The 19,204-nt window shown below is 36.0% G+C and overlaps 1 protein-coding gene across 1 annotated transcript; it reads right to left on the reverse strand.

Annotated features, from left to right (window-relative positions):
- Window positions 1-8,376: 8,376 nt before the first annotated feature.
- Window positions 8,377-19,037, reverse strand: LOC135773482 (tripartite motif-containing protein 14). Its single transcript, XM_065283081.1, has 7 exons — window positions 18,743-19,037; window positions 13,633-14,498; window positions 13,360-13,455; window positions 11,009-11,257; window positions 10,615-10,637; window positions 10,366-10,514; window positions 8,377-9,579 (listed from the first exon to the last, which is right to left on the reverse strand). The coding sequence occupies exons 1-7, from the start codon at window positions 18,966-18,968 to the stop codon at window positions 9,023-9,025; spliced, it is 2,166 nt and encodes a 721-aa protein (XP_065139153.1). The 5' UTR covers window positions 18,969-19,037; the 3' UTR covers window positions 8,377-9,022.
- Between the last annotated feature and the right edge of the window lie 167 nt (window positions 19,038-19,204).

The raw sequence follows: 19,204 nt of genomic DNA on the forward strand, positions 1-19,204 counted from the left end.
GAGCATCTTTTTGTTATGCAACAAAATAACAAACAAATGGGTATTATTTCAAAGAAATATATAAGCAAGACAAACACTTGGAACTGAACGTAGTTTTTCTATAACAAATGTAATAAACTGGACATATTGGGGTGGATAAAGAACAACTTGATACCAGCAGGCTTTAAGTTTTTGACAAAAGTGAAAAGTAAGCTTTGAGAAAATCTCTAGCATCATTTATTTGCATGTAATGCAATAAAATTAATCATTTGAATTAAACCCCAAAACCTTTTTGTGACAAAGTATGTTTGCGCTAATGTTTGGATGTTTATAAAACCTTTAGATTATAGGTCAGTGCAAGGTTAAATTTAAGGCCCTCGTAGGGTAAATATCCCGGACGAGCCCCCATTTGTCACGACTGGCTCATAAGTTGTAAAAATAAAAAACATGTGCGGCTTTTTAACTCAATTAAAAGATTTATTTCAACAGGGAAATGTTAGCCAACCAAAGGTAAGCAAAACAAAACAAATAACATTCCAATGGAGAAGTAGAGCGTGAACAATGGTTGAGACAGTCTTAAATGCTGTCTTAAAATCATTACTCCGCAACAGGTGCAACTTATCAACAACTACCATACGCGCATCACTTATCATAGAAACATACATAAAAAAAACATACAACCTACACAAGGGTCATAACACTTATATATTTAAGAAATAACTGACGACGAGCCACTGAATTATAAGATAATAATACACACTTAAGGTTGCGGAGTGCCATTACAACAAGGGTGTGCATTATTTTCAAATAATTTAAAGGAGTCAATTATTCCTCTTATACCACGGTTTCCACAAACATTGCTCTGGTGCCTATTTTTAAGACATTTAACAGGTTAGGTGTGCAGTTTACAGTAAAATAATAAACACCCATGCAACATTTCTCAACCAATCACAATACAGCATTCAACAGGTTGGTGGTATTAATATTGATAATGTCATTTCTTTAAATAATTTTGGTCATACCCTCTACACCAGTCTATTCCTGTTCGCAAAGTATATAAGAATTGAGGAGCTCATATGCAAAAGTTGCTAAAGCAACCTCCGTCAAAAATGAGATAATGATATTGATCGAAAGCTATCGGTATGTATTATACTTTCATCAAATACTTTTGTGTCAAATCCACTTAATCCCGGCTTTAGGCCATTCATAAATACCAGTTTTTTGGAAGAATCCATTAAGAGTCTAATAAAAATTGCTAATTTACAAGAAAATATGTTAGACGCAGTTAGAGGGTTTTGCATCTGAGCTCTTCAAAAAGAAGGAAACTCCCAAAGTGAGATTTAAACTCTTTCTGTTTGTAGGTCTATTGCAGCAAACCTAGATATTATATACTTAACATCTATGTTATGTAGTTACGTGTCTAATAAAAATGTAACACGACCCCATGTTACCTGTTTAAAGACATAAATAATAACTCTCACATTACCCAGTCTCTCTGAGATTGTCTTTACATCTTAACACCCAGGTCACGAACCTGTTCAGCCAAAGAAATGCCAGGATTTTATTGCAATACTTTAACACATGGCATTTTTATTGAAGGAAAAATCTTTTTTATCAAGATCTGAAGGTGAAAAAAAATCTGGTAAAAGGTAACGCAAAAGGTTGGATGTGTCAGTGCACAGCAGGGGTGTGTGGATGCCATTGTCCAGCATTACATTCCTGTCCATCAAGTTCTCACACAATGAGAGAACTAAAGAAACCCACATTCATTTCTACCAGATTCTCTTTATTGTCACAAAGGTGTTTTGCATATTACAGATGACTTGAGCTGAAAGATCAATTTATCCGTGGCTTTGCATTTAGATTAGTTCCTATTGGCATGTACACAAGATCAGGCTTGAATCTCGCAAACGATTGCCTGTTGAGATCAGTTCCTGGGGTTTAAACAGAGAAGGCAAAAAAAATGACCACAAAAAAGGCAAATTGTCATTTTTCTCAGAACTATCCCTTTCAAACCTCAAGAAAATAATTTACAATGAAGCATTCAGACTCACCCCCCAACCGAAAGATATTATGACCCCTCTATGTTAGTACGACCCCCCTATGGCAGTCCCTTCTTCAAACGCTGTCAGTCTTCACAACTGAACCCTCCTTTAACTGTTCGCGTAAATTACAGCTGAGATTAAAGCTCCAATTACAGGGCAATTAAATCAGTAGGTAGTGTGATCTGTGGTGACAAATTGTGTTTAGCCTTTGGGTTTTTGTCTAGCAGGTGGCACCAATGAGGAGAGTTGTCAGCTCTAATGAGAAACGTGAAATGGATGGGAGGTTTATAGGAAATCATCAGCCACAGTGATGCTGCACATGGCAGCAGGAGCGCAGGGGTTTGTAGTTAGCCTGCAGGCTTTTTTACAATGCACAAAGCATTGAGATGTGTGGGAGGAATGCGAGTGCGGCTTTAAACTTGAGACAAGAGGGAAAATGAGGACAGTTTTGAGAAAAAGGAAGGATGGATGAATGAGAGAAATTTGAGTTTTTGGTTCATTTTTAAATGTCTTGTCAATGTTGATATGATGCTTAAATTAAGGCAGCTTCTGATGCCGGTTACAGTGAATGAAAATGTGAATGAGAAAGATGTGTGTGGAAGAAAACAGATAAGAGTTTTAAGTCCAACAAAGGGAGACTGAGAGTTGGAAACTAAAATGAAACAGATGGAGAGGTAAACACAGATGACAGTTTGAGTGACATCACAGAGCAGCATTTAACCCTTGCAACCTTAGTATAAACAGAAACATTATAATGAAGGAAGTTGGTTTTATTCCTATATAAACAAATGGGAGAAATTCAATATGGCACATATTCTTAGTTAGGCCTACAATTACAGTTAATACAACAAAATATATACTTTTATTTATATTAGGTATTTTTATTTGAGCTAAAATAGATCAGGTAAAATTTGAATCTCCTGTTGTCTTAGTTGTAAATATGTTGACTTTTTTATAAAGGGGAGACTGGGGCAAAAGTAACGCAGGATGAAAATAACAAAGAAATTTTCTCAGAGCCCTGACTATATTTGCATTCAAAACTATGAGAGCATTTTTAGCATGCAACCTTGACAGAGCAGAGCATATTGTGTTATTTCTTCATAGTTTCGCGTGGGTAGGTCCAGAAAGCTGTTTCATGATAAGTAAATTCCTAAAGCGGTAATTTTTTCGCATTTCATGTGTTACAGCACTGATCAATTTACAGGTTATTTAGTGCTGTAACAAGTTTGCCTTATCCAGGTTTTTCAAAATAAAAGTAAATCAGGTTTAAATATCAGATGTTCCTGTTTGGATGAAAGTAACACTTGAATCTTGTGTGCTGCTGCTTATACCAATGTATTGGTTGAAAATGTATATTCATACTGTAGTTGGGTTGTTTTTGAAACAATTAATGAAATTTTAAATGAAAATGTAATGGAATTACTTTGCAAAGATAAATGACAAAATATGTTTGCAGTGACATATTAATAAAGTCATTGTCAATTTATATTTACTAAAAACAAGTGTAACACAAAATCTATCTGTTCTGTTGTGTCACCTTTTAACCACCTGTGTGTCACTTTCGTCCCAGCTGACAGGGTCAAAAGTAACAATACGCTATGTTCAAAGTGAAATTATACTGAAGTCGTTTTACATTTGTTCAAAATTCCACTTGTTATTGATAGACCACACTTGTGAGTTATTGACCACAGCAAAAATATATCTCTGTCTAAAACATTATCTTTTAAAATTACAATTTTCTGGAAATTTTTACTTTCGCCTCACTCTCCCCTACAATGAAAGTGTATGGTGACTTAGACTCATAGTTCTTTCCGATTCAGCCCGACTTCTGCTTTTGATTTTTCAGAAGAAAGAAAGTCATAACTGTGAACTTTTCCTTTCACTCAAAAATAAACATAAATGCTATGCTTGTTTTTATTGTAATAATGTTGACCGCTGATCTATGTCAAACTACTGACAGTGTGGTTCCTTTTGTGTTTAGTAAACTTGAAAGAAGAAGTTGGAGGCAATCAGTATTAACTCAACAGATCTTTTTAGACCTTGTCACCAGCAATCGGAAATACATTTTTGAATGCAAATGTTCAGCCAGAGGGTGTCAGACACTATCGATAGACCCTCTGAGTCATATTGAAGTCAATAGTAAATAGGGAATGGATAAAATAAGTATCATTTCAAAATAATTTAAACTTTTGATAAGTTACTTATGATGAGACAGCTGATAAAAATCTGAAAAATCGTACAATTTGTCTAGAATTTTTTTTTTCGGTATTTGCAGAAGAACTCTGGTGCTGTTTACACACAGTTAACAGTAAATTACCGTATAAAAGCACAGCTGTAACGGTTTGCAGAAAATCAGTCCCATGACCGGAGTAAATGAAGGGGAAAGTAAAACGAAGCAATACTGTGTGACACAGGCAGGTAAGAGCTTCATTTGAGGGCTGCATGATCAAGATATGATTAAATTTATATACAAAAGCTACTGTACATTCTGGTGTCATATTCTGTGAGATCAATTACAAGAAGTTTTATATCCTGCCTGTCTGAGCTGCATTGATTAAATCTCTTTAAGCGGTAGGAGTGGGACATGAGAAATGCACTGTTGTTGATGTTCAATCTCAGATTAAAGGTCAACACTTCTCTAAAACTAGAAATGTACTAGTAATTCTGTCTTTATTGACTTCTTTATTTCTGCAGTTTCTCCTCCTAATGTGACTTTACAAATGTGATGGCGTCATTCAGTGAAGATAAAGATGCCAAAGGAAACTAGCCAGAAGCAGAAAATCCTACAGAAAAGACAACATACAGTACAAGTCTTTGATACAGTCAAATCCCCATTTGCCTCAGTGAAGGTTAAATGTCACTAATAAGCCCGTTCAATGCTCTTTTGTCTCTGGGGTGGATGATGACCATATGACCCACGACTGTTGAATTTTTCCACCGTCTCTCTGTCTAAAGCTTTTCCAATGACACAAGATACGCGTAATCAAGCTATATGGCCATGGATAACTTTTCAAGAGTCACTAAGGATTTATGTAGTGGCCTAGTGGATGAAACTTGTGATATGTTTATATACAAGATCTATAAAGGCAGGTTTAGAACCAAGACAGATCGATAAGGGAAATGTTGCAGTAACATCATTAAAGTGACTGGTAGTAGAGATGGACTCACAGGGGACACAACATGTTTGAGAAGTCATTTAAAATAAACATACTGTAATATATCATAAACAGAAGAGGTATTAAAAAAGTTTCAATATGTTTACCAACATTCAAAAAGCTTAAAGTTTTAAATGATCACATTCCTATTTAAAATTAAAAATATTAATTAAAAAAATTGTGTTAAAGGAAAGCTATACAAAATCTTTAATTTGGTCCTTTGGGCTATTTTTTTTTTTAAAGGGTTGGGTAACATATTGAGAAGCCCAACTAAATTAACTAAATTGGGTTAAATTAACCTAAATGTTCATGTGCGACCCAACCATAAGTCAAACAGGTTTGTCCATATTTAACACTGTAAGAAAAATTGACGTATTTGTATCCCAGCTGCCACTGAGGCGGTACCATTCAAAAAGTAAAACTGTTACCAAAGATAGGTTTTTAGTACCTCAAAGAAACATACTGTATTAGTATCTCAAAGGTCCACATTGGTACCAAATGTATAACGGTACATATGACCTTTTTAGCATATTTTGACCATTTTCTACAGTGTACCCACAATGGGTTGAAACAAACCATATATTTCTTAAGATTTTACAATTTTGTGTGGCTCATACTAACATTATAATAATGGGTGGGTTATTTTTGACCCATAATGGATAAATATTAGAGAACACACAGCTGGGTTAAAATTGGCCCAACTGCTGGGTTATTATACTCCATGGTTGCATAACAACAACCCAACATTGGGTAATTTTTAATCCAGCGGTGTGTTTTGTCCAAAATTTACCCATAATGGGTCAAAAATAACCCAGCCATTTTTAGAGTGAAGTAGCCTGTCCTGTATCTAATATGTATGGAAATTTGGATTGAACAGCTAATTGATTTTGGGAAATATTGTAACAAAAGACAAATTTTTAGTCTTACAGAGAAAACTCTGAGATACAGCTTAATTAAACAAATGACATAATCCGTCAAATCCTGTTAATAAAGATCATCTGAATAAGAAACAGTAGTTTAGCCGATTTTATATGTCAACTGTGTGTGTGAATTCCCCCAAGTGAATATTTCTGCTTAAATGAATTTGCCTCCGAAGGGACCTGCGGTTATGTCATGCATTTTTCATATCAAAACCTCCCAAATGTCATTGGTGCAGCACTGTAGCTGAAATATATGTGTTCCAAGTGTCAGTCACATCAGGGACTGTGTCAAAAGTCTCTTCCTTTGAGACAGTGATATATGTACATTAGCCAGCTGGCCATGTCCCCTGTTCCTGTCCATCTGCTGAAAAGGCTGAAACTGACATTCTCATGAGAGAAATTTAAATAAGTGAAAGAAAATCAAAGTTAAATCAAGGAAGTGCTTCCAGTATAATAGAGTGTCATATTCAGGAACGTGGAGCAACAGTCAAAGGAGCTGTTACCAGGGGAACCATCCATAGATAGTATGGAAATTAGACATTCCTACAACAAATGACTTTTTAGTGGTTCTTATTATAGAGTGAAAATCTAATTATAGACAGTTTGTGTAAAGTGTATTATTACATCATTAACTGTATCATTAACATTGTGTGCGCAGCCCTCAAAAAAGGCAATGAGTGGATTTATCGCCTGTATTAGTTTCATCCAAGTCAGCTGTTTTGGACTATATAAACTCATACTGGGTAAGAGAAACGATGCGAGTGTGTGTTTGGTAAGCAGCTGGAAAGCAGCTCAGCTTATTCTGTCAGTGACAGTAAAGCGTCTGAGCGGCTTTGCACCTGTTTTTCAGGCTGTAGTGCACACGCAGCTGGGAGCAAAGTGACCCCTGATGAAACGTCTGCTCCGCTCAAGACAGAGCTTGGATCAGGAGTTAAGTTTGTTGCCATGGCAGTGCACCTAGTTTGCTGGTTTGGCTGAGATGATCTACCGAAAATGTGGAGGTGGGGAACATGGACATCTGTTGTATGGAAAGCAACTTCAGTGGAACGTGAAATAGGGTATTGCACAAAATATGCTGTGAACATGTCTGGGTCACTTTTTGCATCTGTTTGCATTAAGATTTTTTTGCATCTTATTGCTTGATTGTTTCCTTATCTTGTTAAGTCGCTTTGGATAAATGCGTCTGCTAAATGCCTAAATGTACATTTTCAGAATCCCTATTGAGATTGATGCACTGTCAAAAAAATGTCAAAAATGGTCTCTAGCGTTTACTGGTGCAGTACCCTTTAAAAAAGTACACATTTCAAACTGGTACTTCAGAGGTACTTATCCAAAGAGTGCATATTAGTACCTCAAAGGTAAACATTGGCACCCAATTTATACAATCTAATTAAAGCAGGGTTATTTTCAACCAAAAATGGACATACCCCACCTAATGAGTTGTAATTTGACAAATGTTGAGGTGTTTTAACCCATTGTTGGGTCAATATAACATTATCTGGACTAATTTATCTTATTGGCTGGGTTTGACCCATCACTGAGTTGAAAATATCCCAGCATTTTTACATATCTGTACCTAACATATTTGGACCTTTTCAAAGGGTACTGGGCCAGTGACAGTTTGGGACAATTTTTGACAATTTGTTTTCTGACAGGTAAATGTCTCATACAAAAATTATTTTAGAAAGAGTTTAATGGTCCTTAAATAGATTTGATTTCTTAATGTAAAATGCAATTGCTGCTTTAGATTATTAGGTAAAATGTGACCTGAGATTTTTATGTTAGTATAGTTTTTATTATAAGTTATGTACTAATATTAGTAATATCAGTACTCTGAAAATTTTATTATTTCAGTATCTAAATTAACTGTGAGGTTTTCTTTACTCACATTGGTTTCTTGTGTAAACTGGTAAATCTGCATAGATCTGAAATGTATTTTAGTGTGTGATGGCACAGAAGCAGTTCTTGGAAGATGACTCATTATTATCTTACACCTGATCCTCCCACTAGTGTCTCTTATAGAATAAATAAAAATGAAAAGGCTTATTACTATTTACAAAACATAAAAAACTGGGAACTTTACATAAAAACATTTTAATGTGACAAATGAATTAGATGGTTTGCTTTGTGACAACAATATTATGAAAAAATATATTGCAGTTATGCATCATCGTTGAACCAGAAAAGAAAACAAACCAAATAATAAAAAAAAAATCATATAAGGCTAAAACATCTACATTTATTAACAATAACAAATGCTGCATGGATCAAAATGGCTTTTTGATCATTTTTATTTTAAATTAAGAAATCATCAAGAGCATTTAACAATGGACTATTTCATATTAAGCAACACTGCCACCTAGGGTTGAAATTAAATATTTAGTGCACAGAAATATAAACTTGCACAGAAACTAAAGCAGCTACATTGAATGAATAAACATTTAATATTTCAAAAACACATCAAAAGGAATGCTGGATAATGGACAGAATGAAACACATGACTGGCATAAAAAATGCTTGTTTAAGATTGAATCAAAATTATCTTTAAAAATCTGAGTATTGCTTTGCTTTATGTGTAGTCTGTTGATTCCCAATGAATAATATTTATAATTGCCTCGATTTTATTTAATTGTAAATGCAAACTGTGCAATTGCATACATTTACTCAATAGAAAAATACCAAAAAATAATTTAGCAAATTTAAAAATGAGTCTATACAAAATTGCTTTGTTTTATCTAAAAATATTTTTGAAATGCTGTTTTGACAACTTTAATCTTACAAATAAAAATAGAATTGAAAAAACTTTTTTTTTAAAACAAATCATTCAGAAACACAGGCCAAAACATAACTGCTTGCTTGTAACACCTGAGTTCAGCAGTCATGATTATTGGAATGACAAGAAGGTTGTGTTAATAATAATCCTCTAGTTTGTAGTGGGCTTTGTAAATACATCACAGATGCTAAGCTGCGTTTTAGAAACTGCCAGTGCCGGATAGAGCGGCTCAGTGAATGTATGTTCGAAACTGTACAGTAAAGACAGAGTTCCTTCCTCTGCCACGCTATAAAAAGACAATCGACCTTCATTAAAATCCAGCAGCACGCCTACCTTCCAGAGACCAGTGGCACACACAGGCAAAGCCACTTTATCATGCAAGGCTTCTACTTTCCCCTTCTCATAAATCAAACACCAGGAATTGGGGTAGAAGCCGATGCGACAGGCATCTTTTTGGCCCTTTCTGCCTATATGTGCATCACAGACTCCCACCTTCCAACGGCCATCATCCAGAGAGACCTCCACCTCCCAGTAGTAGCAGCCTGCGTCTAGACCATGAGAAGTTAAAATCTGTGGGAAAATATTGAAGCGAGTCTCCAGCTCAGTGTAGTCCTGCTGGGTCTCTGTAAACTGCACCGTCCTGTTGTTATCAGAAAGCAGCAGCTTTGGATGGGCAGTGTCAGGATCCAGAGTTGGGCTTATGCCATCTACAGACAACAAAATACAGATCTAAGGGTTACATAAAGTTTATGTTGGCCATTTCAAGTTTAATTCGATATTTTTATCTTGTTAGGCAGCACATATGTGACCTTGTCTTTGAAAACCGAGCTAAAATAATTTTTTTATTGACTGTTTTCTTCATCAAATCTTTCTGCATAAGAAAACTTTCTGTAAAAATATATTCTTGATATCTATAATATTGACTGATTACGATCATGCCAGAGACTAAAACAAAGTCCCTTTAGGAAAGTCGCGCCACTAGGCGGTCATGTTTTCAACACCTCCGGGCTAAAAGCCTATCTACTTGAATGTGAAAGACAGATATCTCTAAAATCACAATTACATTTTTTCGAATCGGTTTGTCGTTTCAGCTACTGGGCACAAGCTGGCAAACACCTCCCGGGTACTCCGTGGTTGCCAGTAAATTTTGCCAGGGCTAATAGGCTAAAATGTGCATTACCAGAGCTAAATATCCCATATTGGGGTCGCTTCAAACCGTGCACATCAAAAACAGCCTGTGGCAACAATATTAAAGTTTCCCAATTCAATGGGAAACCACAGACTTGGCAACCCTTAGAGCCCCCATTATCTCAGATGATGAGACTTTAGCTTGGATTTTTCACAGACAGGGTCACAAATGAGCAATGAGAATAAAAATGACAAAATCCTCTCATGGTCCCAACAATCTAATAAATCTTTAAAATATTTGAACGCTTTATAAAGGGTAATGTTTATCTGTCAAATATCAAACGAAGCTGCATCAAATAACTCACACTGCAGTCTGTAAGGGTCTCGGTGAGGCATTGTAATGAGCACAGTATCTAGTCTCCGCTCAGTCCAGTCTTGAAGACAGTCCAGTCGATCTTGATTAACCTCTTGAGGAGGCTCAAGGTTCTGCACGGGGTCAGACAATCCACTCAGTCTGAAAAGCAAATTATAATCAATCACATGAATTACAGTCATTAATAAAATTACTCGGCATAATTATCCAATTGACTAAATAACTGAAGTGTTTTACTTACTTTCCTGCTATCTTGGTGTATTCCTAAAATAAACAAGAACAGTTGCATTACATATACAACGGTACTAAAATAAACTCAGCTAAATAACTGTTTTGTGATTTACTGTTTTCTACATAAAATCATCCTACATAAGGTTAAGGACATTGTGACAATATAACATTGATATGTTTAACATTGTGAAACATTTAAATTAAGTGAAATCAGTGATTGGATCTTATATAATATACAATGGGATCCAAAGGTCTCACTGAGACACTATTATAATTTGGGATAAAACTGAGATAATAATACTACTGTAGATAATAATCCAGGAAAAACTGGAAAAATGAAAACATTAATGGGACAATTCATATTATACATTTAGATACTCCTAGTTTCTCTGCTCTTTGTTTACCATGATAAAAGCCTGGTCTTGGTATTGTGTCATCCCTTGTTCACCAGTCATTCCATGTAGTGTTTTTAATATGCTTTGGCTAGACGTCAGGGCGCTCAGCAAAGAGTCCAGCTGCCTTTCAATGTTCCCCAGAACTCTGCTCTCCTCTTTGGACACACAGAGTAACGCCTGCTCCTCCTCATGCTTAAGAGCCTCCTGAATTGCCCCATACTGCTGCAATACAGCTGCCCGTACTTCCTCAAGACCCGTCTACAAGAATAAAAGGAAAAAACAGGGATACAAAACATCTATATAAACTATAAAGCATGAGACTGAGATCAAGTAAGTGTGGACATTTTGTCAAACCAATTTTACTTCTGTAATCTGATGCTCAACAAGGAAGAAAAATAGTTAAAATGCCTTAACTTGGTAACACCAGTGCATGTAAAATATATACCTATTCGGTAACACTTTACTTGAAGGGGTGTTCATAAGACTGACATGACACCTTCATAATCATGACATGACACGTGTCATGAACATGAAGGAGATTTTATGGATGTTTACTACAACTGTCATTAAATGTCATTCGTTCAATTATGTCATTTTTAATGCAAAGATGACATAGTTTAAGATGTCTTTGTTATGACAACTTGACATTAACCAATACATCATAATTTGTCATGACAGCTTGACATTAACAAGACAATATAACTGACCACTTTTTACCAGTGTTACAAATTGAATTTGTCAATAAAATGTCAATAGTGTTAATACTCTGTCATATAGTTTTATAACACCGTCATAAATATTTTTCTTGACCTCAACTACAGTGGTACAAATATTATTTGTCATGAAAATGTCATTAAGTGTTAATACTCTGTTTTTTTAGTTTTCTCCATGTGTTTAACAAATAAAATCAATCATTTAAAAATAATATATATTAAAATTTATACAATTATATTTTATTGCATTTGGAGACCAAATCACGTAAAATTAAATAAAAACAGTACAATAATGGATTAAGCTATGCAGCGGTGGGTCCAGATCACTGGAAAAAGAGTTAATTTCATTAAATGAATGAAATGTTTTGTTAGTTTTTATAATGTCAGGAAATTTCAGAACCCTCTGTGTGAGGAAGAACAAGTTCTGTTAGTTGTCAGTTTTGATGTATTGTGCACATATATAAAGTTAAATATAATCTTTTGACTTGTCTGTTGCATTTTGTTAAGGTATTTAAAATTATTTAACATAATATTAACACTTATTGACATTTATTACACGGCTCTCTGGAATGCTTGATTCTGATTGGTCAGTTGAGACATTTGCAGGTTCGTTCTTTTCAAATAATAACCGCTCCAAAGTAATAACGCATAGCCGGTACTACTTGTACGAGTAAAATCGCTCCGCGCCAATAAAGATCAATAAAGATTACTGCTTGGCGCCATCTTGTGACAAACACTGGACAACCACGACAAGACACAGAGAGCTTACTGAGACTGAACTTGACAAAATAGAGCATGACAGCTACGAAGCCAACACAAAAAAAATACAGAATGGGCATTAAAACTTCTCAAAGACTGGCTAAAAGAGAAAAAATGGAGACAGACAAGTATGAAGCAGAGGATCTTAATAACGTATTACGATCATTTTATGCATCTGTGCAAAGTTTTGCGGAAGGATAAAAATGTTAATTTAAAACAAATATGCCAATAAAATGTTTCAAATTCATATTCATGTCCAGTTTTTTTTCTTATGAGGCAAGTAGCCGTGTAATAAGCGGGATAATGTAGAGGCAGCCGGTAGTTATCGGGAAATAAGCCCCTTCAGTGTGATACAAGACCCTCCGCTTTGCGTCGGGTCCTGATCACACTGTCGGGGCTTATTTCCCGATAACTACCGGCTGCCTCTACATTATCCCTTACATAATGACAAGTTCAATTTGTTTTACTGTAGTTAAGGTCAAGAAAAATATTTATGATGCTGTTATAAAACTTTTTGACAGAGAATTAACACTTAATGACATTTAAATGACAGTTTAATGTAATGATAACCTACAAAACTAGGTAGATTCCTTAGTTTGATAAATATTCTGCTATGTCATGTTTATGACAGATTTATGACAAGTTATGATGTATTGGTTTATGTCAAATTGTCATAACAAAGACATTTCAAACAATGTCATCTTTGCATTAAAAATGACATAATTGAACAAATGACACTTAATGACAGTTGTCATAAATGTGCATAAAATCTCCTTCATGTTCATGACACGTGTCATGTCAGTCTTATGAACACCCCTTCAAGTAAAGTGTTATAGGTATATTCTTTTACAAAAAAAATAATTATAATAAAAAGGTTCTTGTAGTTACCTGGACAGTGTGTTTCTTCTCCTTGATCTCAGAGACTTTTTCCTGAATGGACTTTTCTGTTTCCTGTATTTTATTAATTTCTTCATTTAGTAAGCCCTAAAACAGGAAACAAAGCACACAATTCAAATAAGTAAAAATACTTCCCTACTAGTCCAATGTTTACTAAATGTACTCAAAACAGAACAAACCACCAATTAAAACATCTCGGAAACTGGAAAAGTTGGCAAGAGCTTTAGGCCTTAATGCCTGTCACTGTCCTCCGTCCACACTTACCCTGAGCTCTTGCTCTGCCTCTCGGATGCTGATGCACTCGTGGCCCTTGTGTCCTCCAACCAGTGAACACACAGTACACACACATACCCTACACGATCTACAGTAAATACGGTTCATCTCCTGATGTTCTTGGCATCTCCAGAGAGAAACGTCCTCCACAGCATTCACGAGCGGGTGGTTCTGGAACACCGGCTTTTCCAAGTGCGCGCGCAGATGCTCAGAGCACATGGAGGCTCCACACACCAGGCAGGTCTTTACTGCCACCTTCTGATCTGAACTAGGACAGTAATGACAGGGCACAGAGCCGCTCCTGGAGACTCTTTCTCTTGATCTATCTGAAACATTGGTGGCCGGATTCTCATCACTTTTAGACGGTGCCTGCTCTGCTGAGACTTTAGTGGGGGTGTCTCTTACACTTGCCGGTTCTTGTAAAGATGTGGTGGCCTTCTTGGGTGTCCTTTCATCATTACAGGAAGCCACAACAGGCTGGTCCGGCCTTACTGAAGTAGTGTTCCTTTCTGGAGATGATTCTACAATGGAAGGAGCCATCTCATTCGTTTCAGGAGGCGTGCACTGTGTCGATGTGTCACTCATAGAGGTTTTTCTATGAACCGCTGTTGAAGACTGGCTTCCACATGGACGCTCGTCTGCCGTGGCCTTTTTTTTACGTGGCGCTCTTGTGTCATCATCAGAGTCCACGACATTGATCACCTCACCAGAGACAGTAGTGTTAATGTTATTTGCTGGTGCTGAACCCAGTCTGTATCCTCCATCATACTTCCCAGGAAAGGCTGAACTGGATTTCCTCTTCCCAAGCAATGTCTTAGGGGAGTATCGGGCAGATATGTTCCTTCCAATTCTCCAATCTACATAACAACATTGCTTTCATTAATGCAACATCAACGTTATAAATCACGTGCATTACATAAATAATACAGTAGTTGTGTTCAGATTCATGCAGCGCTGCACAGAACATTCAGTGTATGACTTTAAAGTACTAAGTTCCAAGTGAAAGAATAGTGCACTTATATACACTTTAAGTACACTTAGTATTTCCATGCACTCATTTTGTACTTAATATTCAAAAGTATATACAAATAATACTTCTAAAGATAAACTATTGTGCTATTTTGAGACACCATTTATTTCAGAACAATAAAAATCAATTTAAAGAAAAACATCACAGTTTTTCAATATTTTACTATATTCTTACCTCAACTTAGACTAATTAATACAGAATCTTTTTTCAATGTGTGCACTTTTAATCTTTGTTCAGCACTTCGTAAATGTGTTAGAATTTAGCCTAGCCCCATTCATTCCTATGGCTCCAAACAGGGATGAATTTAGAAGCCACCAAACACTTTCATGTTTTTCCTATTTAAAGACTGTTACATGAGTAGTTACACGAGTAAGTATGGTGGCACAAAATAAAACATTTGTTTGGATCCTAAGGAATGAATGGGGCTAGGCTAAATGCTAACACACCCAAGAAAGTGCAAAGATTAAAAGTGTACAAAGATTAAAAGTAGAGCCCGACCGATATGCATTTTTTGGGACCGATGCCGATACAGATATTAGGGAGTAAAAAAACACCGATAACGATATATCGGCCGATGTTCTTTATGTGTATATTATAGTACAGTACACATATACTACAGTATATTATACTACAGCAGGCTACTGTACATATAATACACTATATACATTAACAGAATATACTATATATAAATACTTTTTTTGCAATGATCACTCACAAATGTGGTGATCAAATACTTAAAATGACGTGACAAAGATATGTAATATAGGCAGGTGTGTTTTACAAGTTAACAATAAACTTTATTATCCAAAATGATTCTGATATAAGTGCACAAAACAGTAAACTTGACTAATTATAAATAACTTTAAAACACAAACAAAACAAAATACATATAACTTAAATGATTGTCAGTTTTGACGAGAATAATGTTATATTGGGATTATTTTGAAAATGGACACTTATAAAGTCATTGTTTATTTGCTTTACAGTAAGTTATGTACTTCACAAATTAATTAGAAACTTACAGTTAAGACGACAATGCTTGACTTACTGACAACATGATGTAGGCTAATGTTTAATGTACTGCACAACGTTTTTATGACGCGAACCCACAGTGTTCTGCCGGTACTTTAAACTTTTATAAAACTAAAGCGTCTTCTCTCCGCCTCTTTAATTTAATGAGGGTGTAAAGTTGCGCGAGCTTATTTAATCAATTGCTTTGAAATGAGCATGTTCAGTAACAGCACAAGCAGCTGTACTCCCACACTTCACCCATTTGCATTAAGCTTTGTATAGATAGAACCCCAGTCATGATTTTGAATGATCATGCATCATTTCCTCAGTTGCCACTGAGACAGGAGAAATGCAGATTTCAGTGTTGCACTTCCTTCTTTCAATTATGTAAAAATCATCATTTTGCATCATTGAAAGAAGGAAGTCCAATATCTTTGTTGAGGGGGTGAGACTACAAACACCCCTTTTCTCGGTCAAATAGGCACCAAATTCGAAATGACACACTTTCAATAAAGAGTAATCTTTCTACGGGTGAAATGCTCCTTTAAAGCGCGTCCTTTCTCCGCCTCGCGTCATTTCTTCCGCTTGCGTTTTAAACAACTCGCAAGTGGACAAAAGAGACGGATTAAAAACACCAAATGTAAACCGGAATGTGTCTTTCTCGTCCACTTATAATCCAATCGACCAAAGCGCGTCTTAATACCAAGTGTAAAATGTTGTGAAGAAACCGCGTGACTGCCACCACCTGAACTGAGGGACTGACTGAAGTGAAGGGTAGTGATGGCCAAACGAGGCTTCCTGAACCAATGAGGCTTTCCAGCCCATTGGTTCGCCAAAAGGTTCATTTACCCGAAGCCTCATGAAACACTGTGCTCTCCAGTGACACCTGCTGTGCAAAGCAATGTATCGCACACGCACACAAATCTATTCATTTTGAGCAACCAAATTGTCATGGTGTGGGCTTTTGAATAAAGTATATTAAAGTATTTTACTCTGCTTGTGTTAACCTATGTACACACAACTCACACATACACAACTTTGTGTTCAACTATACAGTAGTTCTTGAGTTAGTGATAACAGTGAATGCACAAAATAAAGAAATGAAGAGTTTCGTTGCAAAACGAGATAAATCAATTTTTTAACATTTTTCTCAAAACATGTTTATTATTATGTTATCATGTTATTATTTTGTTTTATGGTGCTACTTAGCTGTATTTTTTAAGTTATGAAGGTTTAAATCAAAACAAACCAACTGCAGTTGCATTGAAATTAATTGGAATGCACAACCAAAAAACAAGATTTCTGAACAATTAAAAAACGGTGGTTATCTCGTTTTGCAACGAAACTCTTCAAATTATCATGAGTGCAGTGCTTATTGAACTGGGGCTGCAATAGTGCTATGCTTATGGGACTGGAAGTGTGGAACAGCAAACTGCAACATGGAAAAGGGTTTACTGGTTTTTATTTAGAAACAAAAGTTTTTTAACAGTATTTGGATTGAGGCGGTTTCTGTTTTTAGAAAACACCCTATCACAGGGCACTGATGATGCTGGACAACATAAGAAGATCAGTGCCAGCTTATATAAATTGGGATATTGGACCTTCTGTTTGTTCCAATATCCCAATGGATCCTCAGTCCTTCTAGGTTATCCCTAATACAGTCTAGTCTTATAATAATAATAACAGCAGCAATAATATATAATAATAAATATAGGCTATATAATATAATTACGTATTATTAGAACTAGACATATGCTAATTTACTCTAATGATCTACTGAACTAGGCTATGTATAATTTACTCTAATAATCTAATAAACTAAGTGTAATATAATATATAATACAGGCTATGATATATAATGATAACTATACTAGAAACTCACTACAACCTCGCCACTACTCGCTACAACCAACACTTTGACATCAATGCAAACGTACTGCAAAACCCACAAGAGGCGCGAGTTTCGAACCGTAAGCGAAACTCAGAATGAAGCAATGACGTATTCAACAGAAAACGAGGCCTCGTTTGTCATCGTCACGTGATTTTCACGGAAACGATACAAGCCTCGAATCGGGGCTTCATCTAGAACGCCCCTTTTTGCTCGACACAAGCTCCGGAGCCTCGCTTCAGATGTCCCATCACTAGTGAAGGGGGGTTGGGTGGTGTCACTACAGTGAGTGACCTGGGTCACCATTAGCAACCAGTAGGGCACACTCTGCTGGACAAACAAGTACTTACATCTTTCAAAAGCATTTAATGTCTTCTGTAAGGAACGTTCATATCGGCTTCATATCTGCGGCTTATACGCTGATACAGATATATCTGCGACAGGCTCATATCGGCCGATAAAATCGGCAAAACGATAAATCGGTCGGGCTCTAATTAAAAGTGCATGCATTGAAAAAAGATAGGTATGTATTAATTCATCTAAGTTGAGGTAAGAGAATAGTAAAATATTGAAAAACGATGGTGTAGCAAGTACACTATAGTAGAACTATTTGAATTAGTATATTTATGGTGTTTAACTTTTACACTTTTATATAGCACAAAAATAACAATGTACTGCAAATGTACTTGCTGGTAGTTAGGTATATTATTAGTGCTTTATTTTTACCTGGGCTGAAAATACAGAAAAAAACACTGTGACTGGACTGCACTGTAGCTTTAAGAGTGCAGACTGCAGAGACTACAGCACACTGTAGTTTTAAGAGTAGGCTACAGAAAATATGTACTGTCGTTATTAGCCAACAATAAAAATACCGAAGTATACTTTTGTATTTACAAATAGTAAACTGTAGTAAAATACCTACATACTATAGTGTAATATAATTCAATATTTAAATTTGTCGTATTTACTACATTTTATCATTTCACTACAGAATACTGTAGTATACATTAAAATGGGAATAAACAAGTATACTACAATCTTTTTTTCATGTGGGGGACTCTCGCGGTACTTTGATGTCATACACGCGCAGCGCCGCGTGTGGTCAAACACGCCTACTACATCATGAAGGTTTTAGCTCATATATGAAATGTTATTTTATTCAGGAAACATACTTGTGTTTGGGTTTGCTGTAGAAGTCGAGGCTCCGTCCGTATAGTCGGGTAGCTGTGCGTATTCGTACCTACACTCAGGGCAATAATAAGGTCCAGTACGAGACACGCTCCAAATCTCACCGATACAGCCCTGACAGAAACTGTGCTGGCAGTCAAGCGTTACCTGATTCCGACAGTCCTTATGACACAATGGACATTTCTGTGGTTTCTCATTAGTCGCCCCCATCTTTAAACTTGTATTTATGCTGTAAAGAGCGCGCGGCGCGATCGAAGAAACGAAAGCAACCTTGGAAAGTGGGCGGGGCTAAAGCTTTTGAATCACGCAAACACAATATTTACTCTTCTCTTAAAGCGACAACGCACTATATTTTCCAAAGCTTCACTACATGACTATTTATATCTAAAGGTTAAAAACCCGCCTTTGTTTTGATTATAGGGCCGAGAAAATAACGTGGAATAACT

Source organism: Paramisgurnus dabryanus, chromosome 9, assembly GCF_030506205.2.
Source record: "Paramisgurnus dabryanus chromosome 9, PD_genome_1.1, whole genome shotgun sequence".
Lineage (NCBI taxonomy): Eukaryota > Metazoa > Chordata > Actinopteri > Cypriniformes > Cobitidae > Paramisgurnus > Paramisgurnus dabryanus.

Excerpts from the sequence above, each read along its gene's own strand:
- LOC135773482 (XM_065283081.1), bottom strand. The coding sequence starts at position 18,968 with ATGGGGGCGACTAATGAGAAACCACAGAAATGTCCATTGTGTCATAAG. Across the intron at positions 14,499-18,742 it reads TACAGCAAACCCAAACACAA|ATTGGAGAATTGGAAGGAAC; the intron begins GTATGTTTCCTG and ends GTTGTTATGTAG. Across the intron at positions 13,456-13,632 it reads AGGCAGAGCAAGAGCTCAGG|GGCTTACTAAATGAAGAAAT; the intron begins GTAAGTGTGGAC and ends TTCCTGTTTTAG.